At 42.9% G+C, this 21,353-nt stretch overlaps 2 protein-coding genes across 2 annotated transcripts in view; one reads left to right on the forward strand and one right to left on the reverse strand.

Annotated features, from left to right (window-relative positions):
* Positions 1 to 12,619: 12,619 nt before the first annotated feature.
* On the reverse strand, positions 12,620 to 19,024 carry LOC115082066 (vomeronasal type-2 receptor 26-like). Its single transcript, XM_029586327.1, has 4 exons — positions 18,950 to 19,024; positions 18,656 to 18,779; positions 17,873 to 17,875; positions 12,620 to 13,542 (listed from the first exon to the last, which is right to left on the reverse strand). Exons 1-4 carry the CDS (start codon positions 19,022 to 19,024, stop codon positions 12,620 to 12,622), a joined length of 1,125 nt encoding a protein of 374 aa, XP_029442187.1.
* A 241-nt stretch (positions 19,025 to 19,265) lies between these two features.
* Positions 19,266 to 21,353, forward strand: part of LOC115082063 (vomeronasal type-2 receptor 26-like) — a 69,058-nt gene continuing 66,970 nt past the window's right edge. Inside the window, exons 1-2 of the mRNA XM_029586325.1 lie at positions 19,266 to 19,286; positions 20,084 to 21,000. Coding sequence (XP_029442185.1) covers positions 19,266 to 19,286; positions 20,084 to 21,000 — 938 coding nt within the window. The remainder of the gene's footprint in view (positions 19,287 to 20,083; positions 21,001 to 21,353) is intronic.

Raw genomic sequence — 21,353 nt, forward strand, 5'->3', positions numbered from 1 at the left:
TGCCTTCTGAAGTACATGTGTACTTATGGGGGGGCTCCTTCCACAATTGTATTAAAATAAGAACATAAGAACATAAAAACATAAGAACATGCCATACTGGGTCAGACCAAGGGTCCATCAAGCCCAGCATCCTGTTTCCAACAGTGGGCAATCCAAGTCACAAGTACCTGGCAATTACCCAAATATTAAAATTAGATCCCAAGCTACTAATACTTATTGAATAATAGCAGTTTATGGACTTCTGCTCTAGGAAATTATCCAAACCTTTTTTTAAACCCAGTTACACTAACTTCCGTAACCACATCCTCTGGCAATGAATTCCAGAGCTTAATTATGCATTGAGTAAAAAATAATTTTCTCCAATTTGTTTTAAATTAGCTACTTGCTAACTTATTGGAGTGCCCTCTAGTCATTGTATTATCCAAAAGAGTAAATAACCAATTCACATTTACCCATTCAAGCCCTTTCATGATTTTGTAGACCTCTATCATATTCCTCCTCAGCCCGCTCTTCCAGGGGTGTGCATTTGTTTCCAACGTATTGGTAATCCGCAATGTATAGGGCCATATTCGTTGTATTTGTGGGGAAACGAAATGTATCGCGATTCCCCACAAATACAACGAATCTTCATCTAATTATTTGGCCGTCTAAAGGAGCAAATTTAAACAAATCCCCCACCCTCCTGACGCCCCCCCCCCCAAGACTTACCAAAACTCCCTGGTGGTCCAGCGGGGGTTCAGGAGCGACCTCCTGCACTCGGGCCGTTGGCTGCCAGTATTCAAAATTGCGCCGATAGCCTTTGCCCTCACTATGTCACAGGGGCCAACCAATAGCACCGGTAGCCCCTGTGACATAGTAAGGTCAAAGGCTATTGGAGCCATTTTGAATACCGGCAGCCAACGGCGTGAGTGCAGGAGATGGCTCCCAGACCCCCCGCTGGACCACCAGGGAGTTTTGGTAAGTCTTGGGGGGGTGGGGGGTCAGGAGGGTGGGGGTTGTAGTTAATTCAATTTTAGCCAGGAAACGAATAAGAACGAACGCATGAACGTATCGGGGGCCCCCCTTGCCGAATACAATGTATCTGTCCCCCGACGAATACAATTACCGAATGCAACGTATGCCGTCCCTCTGCACATCCCTACTCTCTTCTCCAAGCTGAACAGTCCTAACCTCTTCAGCCTTTCCTCATAGGGGAGCTGTTCCATCCCCTTTATCATTTTGGTAGCCCTTCTCTGTACCTTCTCCATCGCAATTATATCTTTTTTGAGATGCGGCGATCAGAATTGTACACAGTATTCAAGGTGCGGTCTCACCATGGAGCGATATAGAGGCATTATGACATTTTCTATTTTATTCACCATTCCCTTCCTAATAATTTGGTTTTTTTGACTGCTGCAGCACACTGAACCGACGATTTCAATGTATTAACAACTATGACGCCTAGATCTCTTTCCTAATATGGAACCTAACATCGTGTAACTACAGCAAGGGTTATTTTTCCCTATATGCATCACCTTGCACTTGTCCACATTCAATTTCATCTGCTATTTGGAAGCCCAGTCTTCTATTCTCATATGATCCTGCAATTTATCACAATCTGCTTGAGATTTAACAACTCTGCATAATTTTGTGGCATCTACAAATTTAAGCACCTCACTCATTGTGCCCCTTTCCAGATTATTTATATTTATAAATATATTGAAAAGCACTGGTCCAAGTACAGATCCCTGAAGCACTCCACTGTTTACCCTTTTCCACTGAGAAAATTGACCATTTAATCCTACTCTCTGTTTCCTGTCTTTTAGCCAGTTTGTAATCCACCAAAGGACATCGCCTCCTATCCCATGACTTTTTAGTTTTCTTAGAAGCCTCTCATGAGAGACTTTGTCAAACGCCTTCTGAAAATCCAAGTATACTACATCTACTGGTTCACCTTTATCCACATGTTTATTAACCCCTTCAAAAAAATGAAGCAGATTTGTTAGGCAAGATTTCCCTTGGGTAAATCCATGTTGACTATGTTCCATTAAACTATGTCTATCTAAAGGTTCTGTGATTTTATTCTTTATAACATTTTTCATGATTTTTCCCAGCACTGAAGTCAGGCTCACTGGTCTGTAGTTTCCCGGATCTCCACTGGAGCCCTTTTCAAATATTGGGGTTACATTGGTCACCCTCCAGTCTTCAGGTACAATGGATGATTTTAATGATAGGTTACAAATTTTTACTAATAGATCGGAAATTTCATTTTTTAGTTATTTCAGAACCCTGGGGTGTATACCATCCGGTCCAGATGATTTACTACTATTCAGTTTGTCAATCTGGCCTACCATATCTTCCAGGTTCACCGTAAATTGGATCAGTCTCCTTGAAAACCATCTCCAGAACAGATATCTCCCCTCATCCTCTTCAGGAAAAACTGAAGCGAAGAATTTGTTTAGTCTTTCCGCAATGGCCTTATCTTTGCTAAGTGTCCTTTTAACCCCTCGATCATCTAATGGTCCAACCAAATCCCTCACAGGCTTTCTGCTTCAGATATATTTTTTAAAGTTTTTATTATGAGCTTTTGCCTCTAAGGCCAACTTCTTTTCAAATTCTCTCTTAGGCTGACTTATCAATGTCTTATATTTAATTTGCCAATGTTTATGCTTTATCCTATTTTCCTCTGATGGATCCTTCTTCCAATTTTTGAAGTAAGATCTTTTGGCTAAAATAGCCTCTTTCACCTCACTTTTTAACCATGCCGGTAATCATTTGGCCTTCTTTCCACCTTTCTTAATGCATGGAATACATCTAGACTGCATTTCTAAGATGCATTTTTAAACAATGTCCACACCTATTGCACACACTCAACCTTTGTAGCTGCACCTTTCAGGTCTTTTTTTTTTGTCTATTGTCCTCATTTTGTCAAAGTTTCTCTTTTGAAAGCTTGATACTAGAGCCATAGATTTACTTACTGTCCCCCTTCCTGTCATTAATTCAAATTTGGTCATGTTATGATCACTATTGCCAAGCAGCCCCCTGTTACCTCTCTCACCAGATCCTGGTATCCACTTAGAATTAGATCTAAAATTGTTCTCCCTCTGTTGTTGATTCCTGAACCAATTGCTCCATAAAACTGTCATTTATTCCATCCAGTAACTTTATCTCTCTAGCATGTGCTGATGTTACATTTACCCAGTCAATATTGGGGTAATTGAAGTCTCCCATTATTACTGCACTACCAATTTGGTTAGCTTCCCTAATTTCTCTTAGTATTTCACTGTCTGTCTCCATAGGCTCCCTTGCACAAGCATATAATGACTTAAGTGCATGGTAGATTTGTGTGTATTTTATAGTCCATACGTACATGATATGTGCAGGTTATAAAATACTGGTGTAGGTTTGCGCCTGGCCATACACATGCATATAATGACTTAAGTGCATAGTAGATTTGTGTGTATTTTATAGTCCATACGTACATGATATGTGCAGGTTATAAAATACTGGTGTAAGTTTGCGCCTGGCCATACACATGCATATAATGACTTAAGTGCATGGTAGATTTGTGTGTATTTTATAGCCCATACGTACATGATATGTGCAGTTTATAAAATACTGGTGTAGGTTTGCGCCTGGCCATACACGTGCATATAATGACTTAAGTGCATGGTAGATTTGTGTGTATTTTATAGCCCATACGTACATGATATGTGCAGGTTATAAAATACTGGTGTAGGTTTGCGCCTGGCCATACACGTGCATATAATGACTTAAGTGCATGGTAGATTTGTGTGTATTTTATAGTCCATACGTACATGATATGTGCAGGTTATAAAATAAATACTGGTGTAGGTTTGCGCCTGGCCATACACATGCATATAATGACTTAAGTGCATGATAGATTTGTGTGTATTTTGTAGTCCATACGTACATGATATGTGCAGGTTATAAAATACTGGTGTAGGTTTGCGCCTGGCCATACACATGCATATAATGACTTAAGTGCATGGTAGATTTGTGTGTATTTTATAGTCCATACGTACATGATATGTGCAGGTTATAAAATACTGATATAGGTTTGCGCCTGGCCATACACATGCATATAATGACTTAAGTGCATGGTAGATTTGTGTGTATTTTATAGTCCATACGTACATGATATGTGCAGGTTATAAAATACTGGTATAGGTTTGCGCCTGGCCATACACACGCATATAATGACTTAAGTGCATGGTAGATTTGTGTGTATTTTATAGTCCATACGTACATGATATGTGCAGGTTATAAAATACTGGTATAGGTTTGCGCCTGGCCATACACATGCATATAGGGCAGGGGTCGGGAACCTTTTTGGCTGAGAGAGCCATGAACGCCACATATTTTAAAATGTAATTCCATGAGAGCCATACTAACTACAACCCCCTACTCTCCTGACGCCCCTCCAAGACCTGCCCAAAGTCCCTGGTGGTCCAGCGGGGGTCAAGGGCTCGCAGACAAATCTTTAATAAAAAAGTAAAAATCTAACAAAACCCCCCACCCTTCTGACGCCCCCCAAGACCTCCAAAATTAATTTACTAAAAACCCCCACCCTCCTGACCCCCCCAAGACCTCCAAAATTAATTTACTACAACCCCCCAACCTCCTGACCCCCCCAAGACCTGCCAAAAGTCCCTGGTGGTCCAGCGGGGATCCAGGAGCGGTCCGGGAGCGATCTCCTGGACTTGGGCTGTCGGCTGCCAGTAGTCAAAATGGCGCCGACAGCCCTTTGCCCTCACTATGTCACTGGGGTCGACCAATGGCGGTGGTAGCCCCTGTGACATGGTAAGGGCAAAGGGCCGTCGACACCATTTTGATTATTGGCAGCCGACGGCCATTTGCCCTTACTATGTCACAGGGGCTACCGCCGCCATTGGTCGACCCCAGTGACATAGTGAGGGCAAAGGGCTGTCGGCCCCATTTTGACTACTGGCAGCCGACAGCCCAAGTCCAGAAGATCGCTCCTGGACCGCTCCTGGACCCCCGCTGGACTACCAGGGTCATTTGGCAGGTCTTGGGGGGGTCAGGAGGGTGGGGGGTTGTAGTAAATTAATTTTGGAGGTCTTGGGGGGCGTCAGGAGGGTGGGGGGTTTTGTTAGATTTTTACTTTTTTATTAAAGATTTGTCTGCGAGCCAGATGCAGCCATCAAAAGAGCCACATCTGGCTCGCGAGCCATAGGTTCCCTACCCTTGATATAGGGGGATGTGCGCAGGTGTTATAAAGTTATCCTCCCTGGCATTAGTTCTATTCCACTTTTGCATTGTTTCATTTCCCATTTACTTCGGACAGATTTGAATTCTTTATTAAGTTAATTCAAGCAGAGGAAAGTGTGTTTATCTCAATTTTTTAAATGGCTGGATTCACTTCAGAAACCTACTTTAGCAGTGCTGGCAGATGTATGGAAAAGGGCTTGTCATGTTCATTTTACAGCATCTATAAGTTTTACTAGAGCGGCCCCCATAAATGTTGACCTCCATGAGATGTAATATCAAATTTCTCATAAACTTATTATATCGCCTATGCAAGCGAAACCAATGAAGCTTACTGTCTCCAATAATTCCCATAAATATGCAGCTATTTCACTGTTTATGGAAATACCCACAAATACAATTCTCCTGGAAAGTTGTTATTCGTATCTAGCCACAATTATGGATAAGTCTGCAATCTTTTCTCCTGAATTTTGTGTATTAACATATCTTTATTGGGAGAATTCACAAATTAGTTTTGGCTGAAGCCTATTTGCTAGCTAAGTAATGCATGCTGTTTAATTAAGCGATGTACCTCTTCTTTTTCTGAAAGGAGCACACAGTTTATAGGAAATATCATATTGCTCTCACCAGGTCGTAACAAAGTCATGACATCTTTCTTCAGATTTGGATCCTTTCCTTCATTCACTTCCATTCTTAAAACCTCATGCAGTTTCTGTGTGAATACTGCTGGGTGTACTTAAACCTGGACAACCAATATTCTCTTGGTTTGCTTTGTGTGGGGTCTTGAAATGCTTGGATATCTATGTTGCGGGATAGCATTGTAAACCTGAGGGCATTGTTGTTATTAACAGTTGCAGATTATGTCAATAAAAAATGTTTAACTTTAAATTTAAAAAAGCACAATAGTGCCAAGCATCCCCCAAGCGCATTCCTCTTCTATTCCTCTACCCCCCATCCTGAGAAGAGAAATTGATTGCGGTGGAGAGGCTGCCCTTCCCAGTCCCCTAATATACATTATTATAGTGGAAGCAGACCCCTTCCCTCTCTCCACCCTGACAGCTTGGGGAACAATCAGAAACAATATTAAAAGCCGCTACAGCTCTCTGCTGAAGCTATTCCGGCTTTTGATACTAATTTATTCATAATATTGATGTATTCATACTGACGTTGGCAGGAGAAGGACAAAACATCTCCTGCTGGCTTATGCTAGCACTTTTGGAGGTCAGGGTTGGGGTCGGGTGAGTGGTTTAGGGTTGAGATGGGGGTAGAATTGAATTGAGCTCAGCCGCTACAGTAATGTATACATTAAGGGGATCAGGAGGGAATGGAGGATGCTGTGCTTGCTCAGCTGCCTGTATATTTGTTTGTTCTTGGGGGGAGGCAGTTTTTTGGATAAATTTAGGAGTTTTCTGACCAGTTAGCTGAAGATCTTTACCCGGCTAACTCTGTTTCTCAGTGTAAATGTAAATCACAGCTCAGAGTGTCCAGTCCTGCCCCAGTTTTATCTGGATATGTTTTAGCTGTGTAATAACTTACACATTGATCTCAAAGAGATGTTATGAACAGGGAAGGAAGAAGGGGTATTTCCTTATTCAAATACGCATGACTCAGATTGGCTTAGAGAAGACACAAAATAACACTGCATTCATATAAATGTAAATCACAGCTCAGAGTGTCCAGTCCTGCCCCAGTTTTATCTGGATATGTTTTAGCTGTGTAATGACTTACACATTGATCTCAAAGAGATGTTATGAACAGGGAAGGAAGAAGGGGTATTTCCTTATTCAAATACGCATGACTCAGATTGGCTTAGAGAAGACACAAAATAACACTGCATTCATATAAATGTAAATCACAGCTCAGAGTGTCCAGTCCTGCCCCAGTTTTATCTGGATATGTTTTAGCTGTGTAATGACTTACACATTGATCTCAAAGAGATGTTATGAACAGGGAAGGAAGAAGGGGTATTTCCTTATTCAGTGGGAACACTGAGAGGACAGGATCACCTTGCTGGTGGCTGAAAGGAATCAGTAGGTTTTTGCTTGGGACATTGTCTTTTTTTAAAAGTATTGGGGCAAAGTTAACTATTTGGGAATATTATTTAGTGTGTTTGTGCCTTTAATAGTCAGAAAGGCAGTGAATAAACAAGTTAGACTGTTTGTATTTTTAGTCAGTCAATAAGGTAGCATTAGGTAGTGTGTTATTTTTAAAAGTCTGCTGAGTGTTCTCCAGACTTTTAAAGAACTGAGTGTTTGTATTTAATACTAACTGAGTACTTGTATTGAAAAAAAAAACCAACCACAAAACCCCCCCCCAAAAAGTAGCCAGAAGCTAGAAATAAGCTAGGAGCAGTGTATACCTAAGTAAAAAAGTTGAATAGTTCAGCTCAGTTACTCACCTTGGAAAGGTGTTGAGGTAGTGTGATTGGGTTTGAATAGGGACCAACATTTGTTAATCAAGAGAGCAGTGAGTCACTCAGGCTGACTAACTAAAGTTAGACTGTTTGTATCTCCCAACCCTCGCCCACCCACCCCTAGCTCATCCCTTAATTTATAGGCAGCTGCCACTTTCACAAAAAAACCAACAAAAAAAAACATCAACAAAAACTTTATTGAGAATTCTATCAGACCCCGGTAGGGGTCTACCAGACACATAGTGAATTCATTAATACATTTAAAGGACGTTAGACACATTCCTACTCCCATAGCAACCTAAAACTTAACTAGGAACTGATCAAAAATGAGATGAAGGCAGCAGTCCAGCAGCAAGAGGGGGGCTTCCCAGTCTTTTGCATTGAGTGTCACATGTATGATTTTTTACCCACCGGTGAGAAGTTGTACATGTGCATGCGATGCAAAGAGCTCCTGGCTCTCAGAGAACGAGTCCGATCTCTGGAGGCTAGAGTAGCAGACCTGGAGGAGCTGAGGCAGACAGAGAGGTATATAGATGAGACCTTCAGGGACATAGTAGTCGAGTCCCAACTTCAGACTGGCAGCCCTGGTGCTGCCTTGGAGGAAGAAGGTCTCATGATGGGAGAGCACCAACCAGGTGCAGCAGGAAAGGATCTTGCAGCAAGGACCTGCTCTCCAGGTGATGCATTGTCCTTTCGCACTGAGGATATCTCCCCAAGGCCTACTGCCCAGGAGGGAAGGGTTAGCTCAGCCATCATAGTTGGTGATTCGATTATTAGGAATGTAGATAGCTGGGTGGCTGGTGGGCGTGAGGATCACCTGGTAACATGCCTACCTGGTGCGAAGGTGGTGGACCTCACGCGTCACCTAGATAGGGTTTTAGATAGTGCTGGGGAGGAGCCGGCTGTCATGGTACATGTGGGCACCAACCACATAGGAAAATGTGGGAGGGAGGTTCTGGAAGCCAAATTTAGGCTCTTAGGTAGAAAGCTTAAATCCAGACCCTCCAGGGTAGCATTCTCTGAAATGCTCCCTGTTCCACGCGCAGGTCACCAGAGGCAGATAGAGCTCCAGAGTCTCAATGTGTGGATGAGACGATGGTACAAGGAAGAGGGATTCAGTTTTGTTAGGAACTGGGGAACCTTTTGGGGAAGGGGGAGTCTCTTCCGAAGGGATGGGGTCCACCTTAACCAGGGTGGAACCAGACTGCTGGCACTAACCTTTAAAAAGGAGATAGAGCAGCTTTTAAACTAGAACAAAGGGGAAAGCCGACAGTCGTTCAGCAGCGCATGGTTCGGAGAGAGGTATCTTTAAAGGTTACTAATGATGCATTAGAATTAGGGCATCCCGACAGTGAGGTTCCAATAATTAGAAAAGTAGTCCAAGTGCCTGTAACTAAAAACTCACCTGAGCTAAAAAATTCTAACTTATCCCTATCAATTTAAAAGCAGAATGAAAATACAAACAAAAAACAAACTTTGAAATGTTTATATGCTAATGCCAGAAGTCTAAGAAGTAAGATGGGAGAATTAGAATGTATAGCAGTGAATGATGACATAGACTTAATTGGCATCTCAGAGACATGGTGGAAAGAGGATAATCAATGGGACAGTGCTATACCGGGGTACAAATTATATCGCAATGACAGAGAGGAGCACTCAGGAGGAGGTGTGTCGCTTTATGTCCGGGATGGCATAGAGTCCAACAGGATAAACATCCTGCATGAGACTAAATACAAAATTGAATCTTTATGGGTAGAAATCCCTTGTGTGTCGGGGAAGACTATAGTGATAGGGGTATACTACCGTCCACCTGGTCAAGATGGTGAGACGGACAGTGAAATGCTAAGAGAAATTAGGGAAGCTAACCAAATTGGTAGTGCAGTAATAATGGGAGACTTCAATTACCGTAAACAAAAAAGGGGAACTGAACTTTAATTCAAAATATTACCTATAGTGACGGTGTCAGCAAGCCAGACATTGTGATTCAATCCCGAATCCAACCGGACCTCTAATCATTCACCATCACTTGAACAACTATTTTATTATTTTTGTATGAAACTATTTTTCATATATTTTTTTCTTTTTCTTTAAAAAATTAGTCAAAAAGACTTATGTAATTCACTCCATAAATGATGTGAAGGCAAGAAGTAGCTGGCATTCTCTCAGAGTGTTGTATATAAAAACGCGTTTTTGTATACAACACTCTGCTACACAGACTTGGTCAATATGATGAAAATGTGATAGGAAACCTGCATCACTGAGGAGAAAGAATTGTGGGTGGGGGACTCCACTTGAACGCAGTCTGGGGTTTTGTAAATGGTTTTGTAAAGTTTTGAGTGCTGTGATTAGCAAATTTCTATAGGAATTTTTCTATAGGACAGTCACTAGATAGCACTGTGAAAGGTGAAATTCCACTATATATATGAACTTAGAAAAATGTGGAATGTGTGCATCTGCTTTAGGGGGGAGATTCTCTAGTGGGACTACATAATCCTGAGTTAGAAGTTTGCTGGGAAGGGTTGAGAAGATTGCAGGAGTCTACAAGGAAAGTGAGATGCCCGGGGTGCCTCTCTCCAGAGAGCGGCTGTGCAGGAAAGGGCTGAGGTCATAGTTGTGTTTTCTCCACTTGGGGAAAAAGATTGATCTGCCCTAGGTCCACAAGATGATGGAGTGAGGTGAGCCAGACCTTCAGAAGACTTCCTAAATTGATCTGGGAGGTTACAGTGAGACACAAAGGGGGTATGAAGAATTTATCTTATACTGGATAGATATTTTACAACATGAAGCAAATGTGAAAGTGATATTTTGTGAAGGGGTAGAAGAAGTTGGGTCTTCCATATTGTTTTGAAAATAATAGGCTGTTAATTCTAAAGTTGGAGAATAAGTTGTTAATGGAAGTTGATACTGCTACAGCCTGGCTGTTTGATCTGGTGAACTCTTGATTAATCAGTGCTTTTTAAAACTCTTTTGTAAACTCTGACTACCAGCAGTCAGAGTTTACAAAAGAGTTTTAAAAAGCACTGATTAATCAAGAGTTCACCAGATCAAACAGCCAGGCTGTAGCAGTATCAACTTCCATTAACAACTTATTCTCCAACTTTAGAATTAACAGCCTATTATTTTCAAAACAATATGGAAGACCCAACTTCTTCTACCCCTTCACAAAATATCACTTTCACATTTGCTTCATGTTGTAAAATATCTATCCAGTATAAGATAAATTCTTCATACCCCCTTTGTGTCTCACTGTAACCTCCCAGATCAATTTAGGAAGTCTTCTGAAGGTCTGGCTCACCTCACTCCATCATCTTGTGGACCTAGGGCAGATCAATCTTTTTCCCCAAGTGGAGAAAACACAACTATGACCTCAGCCCTTTCCTGCACAGCCGCTCTCTGGAGAGAGGCACCCCGGGCATCTCACTTTCCTTGTAGACTCCTGCAATCTTCTCAACCCTTCCCAGCAAACTTCTAACTCAGGATTATGTAGTCCCACTAGAGAATCTCCCCCCTAAAGCAGATGCACACATTCCACATTTTTCTAAGTTCATATATATCACCATTTATTTGTTGAAATGTAGAGATGGTTTTCTGACTTTAATGTGTAGAAGCGTGAAAGGCCCCAAGATAAGCAAGACAATTTAACAAGAAAAATGAATGCACCTTACTGAGGTGTATTTATTTTATGACATATGATTTACAAAGCACAGCAAATAGTGGTTGCCATGTGTTCTGGCTCTGTTTCCTGTTTTTGTGAACACAACACTTTTAGGGAATTTTCTGCAATTTAGTGTAGGAATGCCTCCTCTTTCACTTCCTGCTTGTATTCTGTGTAGCCCCCCTGTTAGTGCTATAAAATGGTGCCTATTTGGAAACGTAGCACCAGTCTCTTTGTAGAATTCAATGACAAATGGGTCAAGCAGATTGTGTAATGGATCTAGGCATAGAGACAAGGGCAAAATTCCTGAACTGGATAGAGAATCCAAAACTTATAGGTCTCTGCTTTACGAATCCTCTGACTGCTCACCCAGATGTGTCCGTGGGAAACTCATACATGTAGATATAAATAGGAGCACACTCCAAAGATATAATGAAATGAATAACTTTTATTTTCTTAGGTCACCAGCGACCTAAGAAAATAAAAGTTATTCATTTCATTATATCTTTGGAGTGTGCTCCTATTTATATCTACATGTATGAGTTTCCCACGGACACATCTGGGTGAGCAGTCAGAGGATTCGTAAAGCAGAGACCTATAAGTTTTGGATTCTCTATCCAGTTCAGGAATTTTGCCCTTGTCTCTATGCCTAGATCCATTACACAATCTGCTTGACCCATTTGTCATTGAATTCTACAAAGAGACTGGTGCTACGTTTCCAAATAGGCACCATTTTATAGCACTAACAGGGGGGCTACACAGAATACAAGCAGGAAGTGAAAGAGGAGGCATTCCTACACTAAATTGCAGAAAATTCCCTAAAAGTGTTGTGTTCACAAAAACAGGAAACAGAGCCAGAACACATGGCAACCACTATTTGCTGTGCTTTGTAAATCATATGTCATAAAATAAATACACCTCAGTAAGGTGCATTCATTTTTCTTGTTAAATTGTCTTGCTTATCTTGCATATAAACCTCAGAAGCTGTTTTGGATATAGTGCATTATGTTTAGCTGCTTTTAGTACATTTTCTCAATATCGACTATTCAAAACTTTGTTAAATTGAAAATGATCCCAGAGTCTGCAGGATTCACTTTTATAGAGGTGGTCATATGTAATCTAGAGATAAAATACTTTGTGGAAATTTTACTGACCATAAAAATGCAATCTATTCACCTCTAATATGTGGCAAGTCCCCACTTCCACTGCTATCAGAATTTAATACTTGGGGCCTTTCACGCTTCTACACATTAAAGTCAGAAAACCATCTCTACATTTCAACAAATAAATGGTGATTTTTGCTGATTTTTCTACTTAAAAATCTAAGAAATGACATTGTTTGTCTTTAATGTTTTCACCATTAGATGATTTTTAGTGTTTCTGTCAGGTTTCAGCAGAATGATATAGCATTTAGGAAAGAATATGCAGCCAAGCAATCCAGCACTGGAACATAGAATGGCAAATATTTCCACGGCCACCATGTACTTCCCACGTGTGCTCAGGTATGCCGGGATGAAGGACAGCCAGACACTAACAAACACAAGCAGACTAAACGTGATCAGTTTAGCTTCATTGAAGCTTCCAGGGAGATTCCTTGCTAGGAAGGCTACTATAAAGCTCACAATGGCTAGCAGACCCATGTACCCCAGCATGCAATAGAAGAAAAGGTTCTGTCCTTCATTACATCCAAAGATTATCTTCTCATTATTAGACTCTGTGCTTAATTCAGGGAATGGGGGAGAACACAGTAACCAAACAGCACATATAATAACTTGAATCAATGAACAAGAAAAGATAATGCAATTTGGTATCGTGGATCCCAGCCACTTCCTAACTGGACTGTTTGGCCTGTTCCCCTTAAAAGCAATGATGACAATTACAGTTTTGGCCAGAACAGAAGAGACACTGATGGAAAAAATAATTCCAAAGAAAGTCTGTCGGAGCATGCAGGTAATCTTCATGGGACGGCCAATGAATATTAAAGAGCAGAGAAAGCAGAGTGTAAGAGCCAGGAGGAGAAGGTAACTCAGTTCACGGTTGTTGGCTTTGACTATGGGAGTGTCTCTGTACTTGAGGAAAATGCACAGAACTGAAGAGGTGAGCAAGAAGAAGAAGGTTGTAATGATTGTCAATGCTAGACCCAGTGGCTCCTCATAGGAGAGGAATTCAATCACTTTTGGAATGCACCGATCATGTTTCTCATTGGACCATTGATCATCAGGACACTTCAGGCACTGAACCACATCTAAAAGAAAAAACATGTTTACTACATCATTTAAAAGCAGTGAAAACAATATATATATCTTACAAGAACATAAGAAATGCCATGCCAAGGTCCATCAAGCCTAGTAGCCTGTCGCTCACAGTGGCCAATCCAGATTACATATACCTAGCAGATTCCCAATTATCGATCTATTTTTTGTATCTGATTCCCAGTGATAAGTGCTGGATTTTCCAAATTTACCTGGCTAATAACTTTCTATGGATTTGCCTTCAGGAACTTGTCCAACCCTTTCTCGAACCCCATTATGTTAGTAAACTTGACCACATCCTCTGGCAACAGATTCCAAAGTTTATTTGTATATTGAATTAAAAAAAATATTTCCTATGATTTGTTTCAAATCTACTAGTTACTACTTTCATGGAGTGTTCCCTAGTTGTACTGTTATCTGAAAGGATAAATAATGATTCCCAACTTACCCATTCTACTCCACTCATGATTTTATAAATCTCAATCATATTCCCCTTCAGTCATCTCCAATATAAAGAGCCCTAGTCTTTAGCATGGAATCATCGCCATTTCCATTTAGATATTTATTTATTTAAAAGTATTTATATACCATTTTTCAAAACAAAGTTAATTGTCAAAACGGTTTACAGAGGTAAAAATTAAAATTAAAATTAAAATAAATAAATTAAAATACATAAACTGGTATACATAAACCGGAGTGATTTATAGTCTCTATAAGAACCTCGGTATATAAAATTAAAAAAAAAAAAAAAAAAAATAATATACCTAGTAGGTAACAGTATTAACAAAAATCTACTAGTAATGGAGCTGGGCCGTAGGTCACTTTATAATCATGGGAAGGAGGAGGGGGGGGGGGGAGGATTTGAGATGGAAAGAAAGTATAAGTATAAGCCTTCAGGAGTGGGGGGGATGCTAGGGAGGGGATAAGGTAGTTGAGTAATGTTGACTGGTGAAGGTTGAATGGTTTAGAGGAATGTTGAATGCTATTTGAAATAAATATGTTTTTTAACGATTTTTTGAATTGTTGAGAATTGGATAGTAAATGAAGAGGATTATGTATAGAATTCCAGAGGGAGGGTCCTGCTACCGAGAAGGCCCTTCTTCTGGTGATATCTAGTCTGGCCTGTCGCGGTGAAGGAATATCTAATAGATTTTGAGTTAATGATCTTAAATGTCGAGCGGGTTTGTAAATGCGAAGTACAGAGCAAAGCCATGTGGAGGATGAATTATGTATTAAACCGTGGATGATAGTGAGAACTTTGTATTTTATTCTGTATTTTATAGGTAGCCAATGAATAGATTGAAGAATGGGAGTAATGTGTTTTCGAACGGGAGTACCTGATAAAATGCGAGCTGCTTGTTGTTTCAATACTTGGTTGATTTCATAAACTCTAGTTTAGATCAACTTTAACCACAACCATCTCTTGGGAGGATTCAAGTATAGTTGTTATATCTGGTAGCAATTGATCTTGAATATTCTCTTGATTTGCTTCAGCGGAATAAAGGTAATAGGCCTTGGTAATAACAGGTTTTATCTCCTCTGGTATCTTTAGTGTTTGAGATAGATACAGCTTAAACAAATCTATTGGGGAAATATTTCTAAATGTAGGAAAATTTATAAACCTTAAATTGTGTGCTCTCATGCTGTTTTTAATCTTCTCCAATCTTTTATTTACCTCACCATCATTCTGAATAATAGCAATTTCCACTTTTTCAATGGCTACTATCTGGCCTTCCATTTTCTCAATCTTATTATTCTGGAGGGTTATTTCTTTAGCGTTTAATTTTACCTGGCTTTTAACTTCAAGCACTTCCTTTGTAAATCCCATTATTGCTCTATCAAGCGACTGAAGAGCTGTCCATATTGTTGAAAGATTATTTCTGTAGTTGGAAGCAATATTTTTTCTGATTTTGGAAGTTCTTGTTCTCCTTCTCCTCCTCCTCTGTGACGCCAGCGCCATTTCCAATGCCCAGGAAATCCAGTGTTCCTGCGAAGTCCAACCCCTCTCCTCCATTACTCCCTTTGGGTTTTGCCTTCATTTGTTGCTCCAAGTTGATCTGTCCTTGAGTTGTTAACCCTCGACCAACCACTCCTGCCTCACCTCAGATTTCTTCCGGTGGGCCAGCAGTCTCCTGCAGCCTCGGTCCATCATCTCGGCCCGCGGCACTGGCCTCATAGGTGAGCCGGGGCTAAGTGATATCTCGGTCAGAAGGGAAGACTCACACTCCTCAGTCATCCCTTCAGCGACCCAATCACCCGGCATTGGCGGTGGTACTGCTGGGAAGAAGCTTCCTATCCTGGATTGTGTAGTTTCCAATGGGATGGAGGAACCTTCCCCATTCCGAACCCTGGCTTTTCTTTTTGTGTGCAGCATACAGGCAATTGTAAAGTTGGAAAAAGTCGTGAGCTTCACACCAGTGTGACTGTTCAGGTCTCCATCTTAGAAAGCTCTCCCCAGACTAGAAATTTTTTAAATAAGAACATAAGAAATTGCCATGCTGGGTCAGATCAAGGGTCCATCAAACCCAGCAACCTGTTTCCAACAGAGGCCAAACCAGGCTAGAAGAACCTGGCAAGTACCTAAACACTAAGAAGATCCTATGCTACTGATCCCAGTAATAGCAGAGGCCATTCCCTAAGTCAACGATTAATAGCAGTTAATGGACTTCTCCAAGAACTTATCCAAACCTTTTTTAAACCCGTCTAAACTAACTGCACTAACCACATTCTCTGGAAACAAATTCCAGAGCTTAATTGTATGTTGAGTGAAAAATAATTTTATACAATTAGTCTTCAATGTGCTACTTGCTAACTTCATGGAGTGCCCCCTTAGTCCTTCTATTATCCAAAAGTGTAAATAACCGATTCACATTTACTTGTTGAAGACCTCTCATGATTTTAAAGACCTCTATCATATCCCCTCTCAGCAGTCTCTTCTCCAAGCTGAACAGCCCTAACTTCTTTAGCCTTTCCTCATAGGGGATCTGTTCCATCCCCTTTATCATTTTGGTTGCCCTTCTCTGTACCTTCTCCAGTGCAACTATATCTTTTTTGAGATGTGGTGACCAGAACTGTACACAGTACTCAAGGTATGATCTCACCATGGAGCGATACAGAGGCATTATAACATTTATTCACCATTCCCTTCCTAATAATGTCTTACATTCTGTTTGCTTTTGTGATGGCTGCAGCACAATGAACTCACGATTTCAATGTATTATCCACTATGATGCCTAGTTCTTTTTCCTGGATGGTAGCTCCTAATATGGAACCTAACATCGTGTAACTACAGCAAGGGTTATTTTTCCCTATATGCAACACCTTGCACTTTTCCACATTAAATTTCATCTGCCATTTGGATGCCCCATCTTCCAGTCTCGCAAAGTACTCTTGCAATGTAACACAATCCACTTGTGATTTAACTACTCTGAATAATTTTGTATCATCTGCAAATTTGATAACCTCACTCATCGTATTCCTATCCAGATCATTTATAAATATATTGAAAAGCACCAGTCCAAGTACAGATCCCTGAGGCACTCCACTGTTTACCCTTTTCCATTGAGAAATTTGACCATTTAATCCTGCTCTCTGTTTCCTGTCTTTTAACCAGTTTGTAATCCAGAAAAGGACATCGCCTCCTATCCCATGACTTTTTAGTTTTCTTAGAAGCCTCTCATGAGGGACTTTGTCAAATGCCTTCTAAAAATCCAAATACACTACATCTACCAGTTCACCTTTATCCACATGTTTAACCCCTTCAAACAAATGAAGTAGATTTGTGAGGCAAGACTTCCCTTAGGTAAATCCCTTTTGACTATGTTCCATTAAACCATGTCTTTCTATATGCTCTGTGATTTTGACCTTTAAAGAATAGTTTCCACTATTTTCCCGGCCCTGAATTATGCTCACTGATCTATAGTTTCCCAAGTTACCCCTGGAGCCCTTTTTAAATATTGGGGTTACATTGGCCACCCTTCAGTCTTCAAGTACAATGGATGATTTTAATGATAGGTTACAAATTTTAACTAATAGATCTGAAATTTCATTTTGGAATTGCTTCAGAAACCTAGAATGCATACCATCAGGTCCAGGTGATTTGCAACTCTTTAGTTTGCCAATATGGCCTACTACATCTTCCAGGTTCACAGTGATTTGGTTCAGTTCATCTGACTCATCACCCTTGAAAACCATCTCCAGAATTGGTATCTCCCCAACATCCTCATTAGTAAACACAGAAGCAAAGAATTCATTTTGTCTTTTTGCATTGTCCTTATCTTCTCTAAGAGCTCCTTTAACTGCTCTGTCATTTAATGGTCCAACCGGCTCTCTCACAAGTTTCTGTGCTCCTTGTAAGCATGAATTCTTGCCAAAAGTCATACCTGTTGATACATAGGATCCACAGACTTGATCTCCTGTAATCTCAATACAGATAAGCAGTACCAGTTTAGACTCCTTGTGATATTTGTTTTCTTTAGAGTGGACCCATTGGAGGTTTTCTCACCCATATCCTTAAATGCTTTCTTTGGATCCACCTTTCATCCATAAGGCTGTTGTCCATAGTGACGTTGAGGGATTCCAGTAATAGTCATGGATTCCATAATTGTGAACAGAAGCATTTGTGAATTAAAGGACTCAGTGCATTGCCACTAAATATGAGCTATATTAGCCAGATTGGCAGTGCCTCTGTTCAGAGATACAGTGACACAGCTTCTGTATCACACAATTGCTATTTCCATGTTTTCACACAATATTAGCTAAGTGCTGCATGTCTTGGCTATGAAATCAGAGGTGCATTCTATGAGCCCATGAGGTCTGTTCAAACTAATTTCTATTGGCCCAGGATACTTGGGTGCTCTGCCAGTGGGAAGTGGTGACCTGGCTGGTTGCTTGGAAAAACATTGATTCAACAGAGCCTGATCTAGAGGGTGGCACTGGAGTGATGCTAATCCATGGAGAGTATACCTTTGAAAACTGACTTTGTGGTCCTTGGGTTCAAGATAACCTAGGGTACTAAAACTCAAACTTTAGTGAACTGTGCATCTATTTATAGTCACATAAGTGCCCAAAACGTTTAATGAATCTTGTTCAAAGGGCTCAACCTACCAGTGTCATTGCTGATCTCCCCAAGGGAGCAGAGAATGCAGTCAAAGCAGCAGGTGGGCTCTCCCTCCCGTGCTGCTTTTCTGTAGCCAGGATTGCAGCTCTCACTGCAGACAGAGCGTGGGACCTGCATAAAAAAAGAGAAGAAGAAGGGAGCACGTCACTATAAACAACATTTAAGGAACCAGAATCTCTTCAATCTCACACATTTTACCCAGAGTAAATAGCCTGGGTATGAGGGAATGAGAGACTATCACTAGAAAACATACTGCAAGAAACAGAACCCAGAGCACTTACACTGACTTTGAGGGAATGAGGGAGACATTCATTAGAAAAAAATATTTCAGGATACAGAACATATAACTCCCTCATACACTGTAACCAGAGCAACTATAATGTGCATGAGGGAATAAGGGAAAGAATCACTAGAAAAAATATTACAGGATGAGCAATCGATACACACTCACACACTCTACCCAGAGCAAATGTTACGTCTGGGCAGTGATCACCACCTCCAGGAGTGACTCCAGGTGGAGAGAGACAGGGATAGCTGGAAGGTCTCTGATGATGGCTGGGAGGAAAGTGATGTGGCAGGAGAGTATGGAGCTGGGCGATGGCTGATATTTGGAGCAGAGTACTGGCTGGGAACAAGGTCAAAGTCCAGGCAGGGTCTAGGCAGGTGGCAGGCAACAGAGTCAAAGTCCAAGCAGGGTCTAGGCAGGCGGCAGGCAACAGAGTCAAAGTCCAAGCAGGGTCAAGGCAGGCGGCAGGCAACAGAGTCAAAGTCCAAGCAGGGTCAAGGCAGGCGGCAGGCAACAGAGTCAAAGTCCAGGCAAGGTCTAGGCAGGCGGCAGGCAACAGAGTCAAAGATCAGGCAGGGTCTAGGCAGCTTATAGAAAGACAGAGAGCCCGAAGGCCACACACACACACGATAAGGCAGAGGACCCGAAGGCCACACACACAGCAAGGCAAGGCAGAAGGCCCGAAGGCCACACACAGCAAGGCTAGAGCAGGGAGCCCAAACGAGCTCGATGCCGAAGCACTGGAATCTAGGGTAGGCAGGGCTATAAAGGAATATCCAGGACATAGAGCAGATAGGGAGATGGATTGGGCCAGCCCGGAGAGCCTGCTCTAGAAGGACCCCTGGTGGTGAGGCGGTTGCACAGCAGCCATAGCCGTAACAGTACCCTCCCTTCAAGGCCTCCCCTCCTCCTGGATCCCAACTCTGCAGGGGGTACAGCATGATAACGTCTGACCCCTCCTGGGTTATAATGGCAGGTTCACTCCCCTCCTGGAGAGGCGAGACAGTCCCAGACCCCTCCTGGGGTGGCAGCAGGACCAGTTCGGACCCCTCCTGGGGCGACAAGGCAGGCTCAGGCCCCTCCTGGGTTTGCTCGGCAGGCTCAGTCCCCTCCTGGGTTTGCTCGGCAGGCTCAGGCCCCTCCTGGGTTTGCTCGGCAGGCTCAGGCCCCTCCTGGGGTTGCTCGGCAGGCTCAGGCCCCTCCTGGGGTTGCTCGGCAGGCTCAGGCCCCTCCTGGGGTTGCACGGCAGGCTCAGGCCCCTCCTGGGTTTGCTCGGCAGGCTCAGGCCCCTCCTGGGTTTGCTCGGCAGGCTCAGGCCCCTCCTGGGGTTGCTCGGCAGGCTCAGGCCCCTCCTGGGGTTGCTCGGCAGGCTCAGGCCCCTCCTGGGGTTGCACGGCAGGCTCAGGCCCCTCCTGGGGTTGCTCGGCAGGCTCAGTCCCCTCCTGGGGTTGCTCGGCAGGCTCAGGACCCTCCTGGGGTTGCTCGGCAGGCTCAGGCCCCTCCTGGGGTTGCACGGCAGGCTCAGGCCCCTCCTGGGGTTGCTCGGCAGGCTCAGTCCCCTCCTGGGGTTGCTCGGCAGGCTCAGGCCCCTCCTGGGTTTGCTCGGCAGGCTCAGTCCCCTCCTGGGGTTGCACGGCAGGCTCAGGACCCTCCTGGGTTTGCTCGGCAGGCTCAGGCCCCTCCTGGGTTTGCTCGGCAGGCTCAGTCCCCTCCTGGGGTTGCACGGCAGGCTCAGGCCCCTCCTGGGGTTGCTCGGCAGGCTCAGTCCCCTCCTGGGGTTGCACGGCAGGCTCAGGCCCCTCCTGGGGTTGCTCGGCAGGCTCAGGCCCCTCCTGGGGTTGCACGGCAGGCTCAGGCCCCTCCTGGGTTTGCTCGGCAGGCTCAGGCCCCTCCTGGGGTTGCACGGCAGGCTCAGGCCCCTCCTGGGTTTGCTCGGCAGGCTCAGGCCCCTCCTGGGTTTGCTCGGCAGGCTCAGGCCCCTCCTGGGTTTGCTCGGCAGGCTCAGGCCCCTCCTGGGTTTGCTCGGCAGGCTCAGGCCCCTCCTGGGTTTGCTCGGCAGTTGTGGGAGTATTAGTGCTGGATTGAAAGGAGAATAAAGATTGTACTGCAGAGGACTTGGTACCTCGAGACAGAGTCTGGAGCTCCCGATTATGTTTCCCTGGTTAAAAGTGTGGACTAGCAGCTTAGAGAAGGCACAGGGTAGCTCTGGATCGTCTTGGAACCCTAGTTGTTAATTGTTAGTTGTGGAAAGCAAGGCTCTGCTAGAGTTAATTAGTACATTCTGCTCTTGTCTCTGAGGCTCTAGCGTGGAAGTCCTGGAAGCCTTCTTAACCCGGTGAGTTCTAAGGTTTTCAGAATTATTACTTGTTTCCTGGTAGCAAGTTTTCTTCAAAGTGTCC

This window comes from Rhinatrema bivittatum, unplaced genomic scaffold (assembly GCF_901001135.1).
Source record: "Rhinatrema bivittatum unplaced genomic scaffold, aRhiBiv1.1, whole genome shotgun sequence".
NCBI lineage: Eukaryota > Metazoa > Chordata > Amphibia > Gymnophiona > Rhinatrematidae > Rhinatrema > Rhinatrema bivittatum.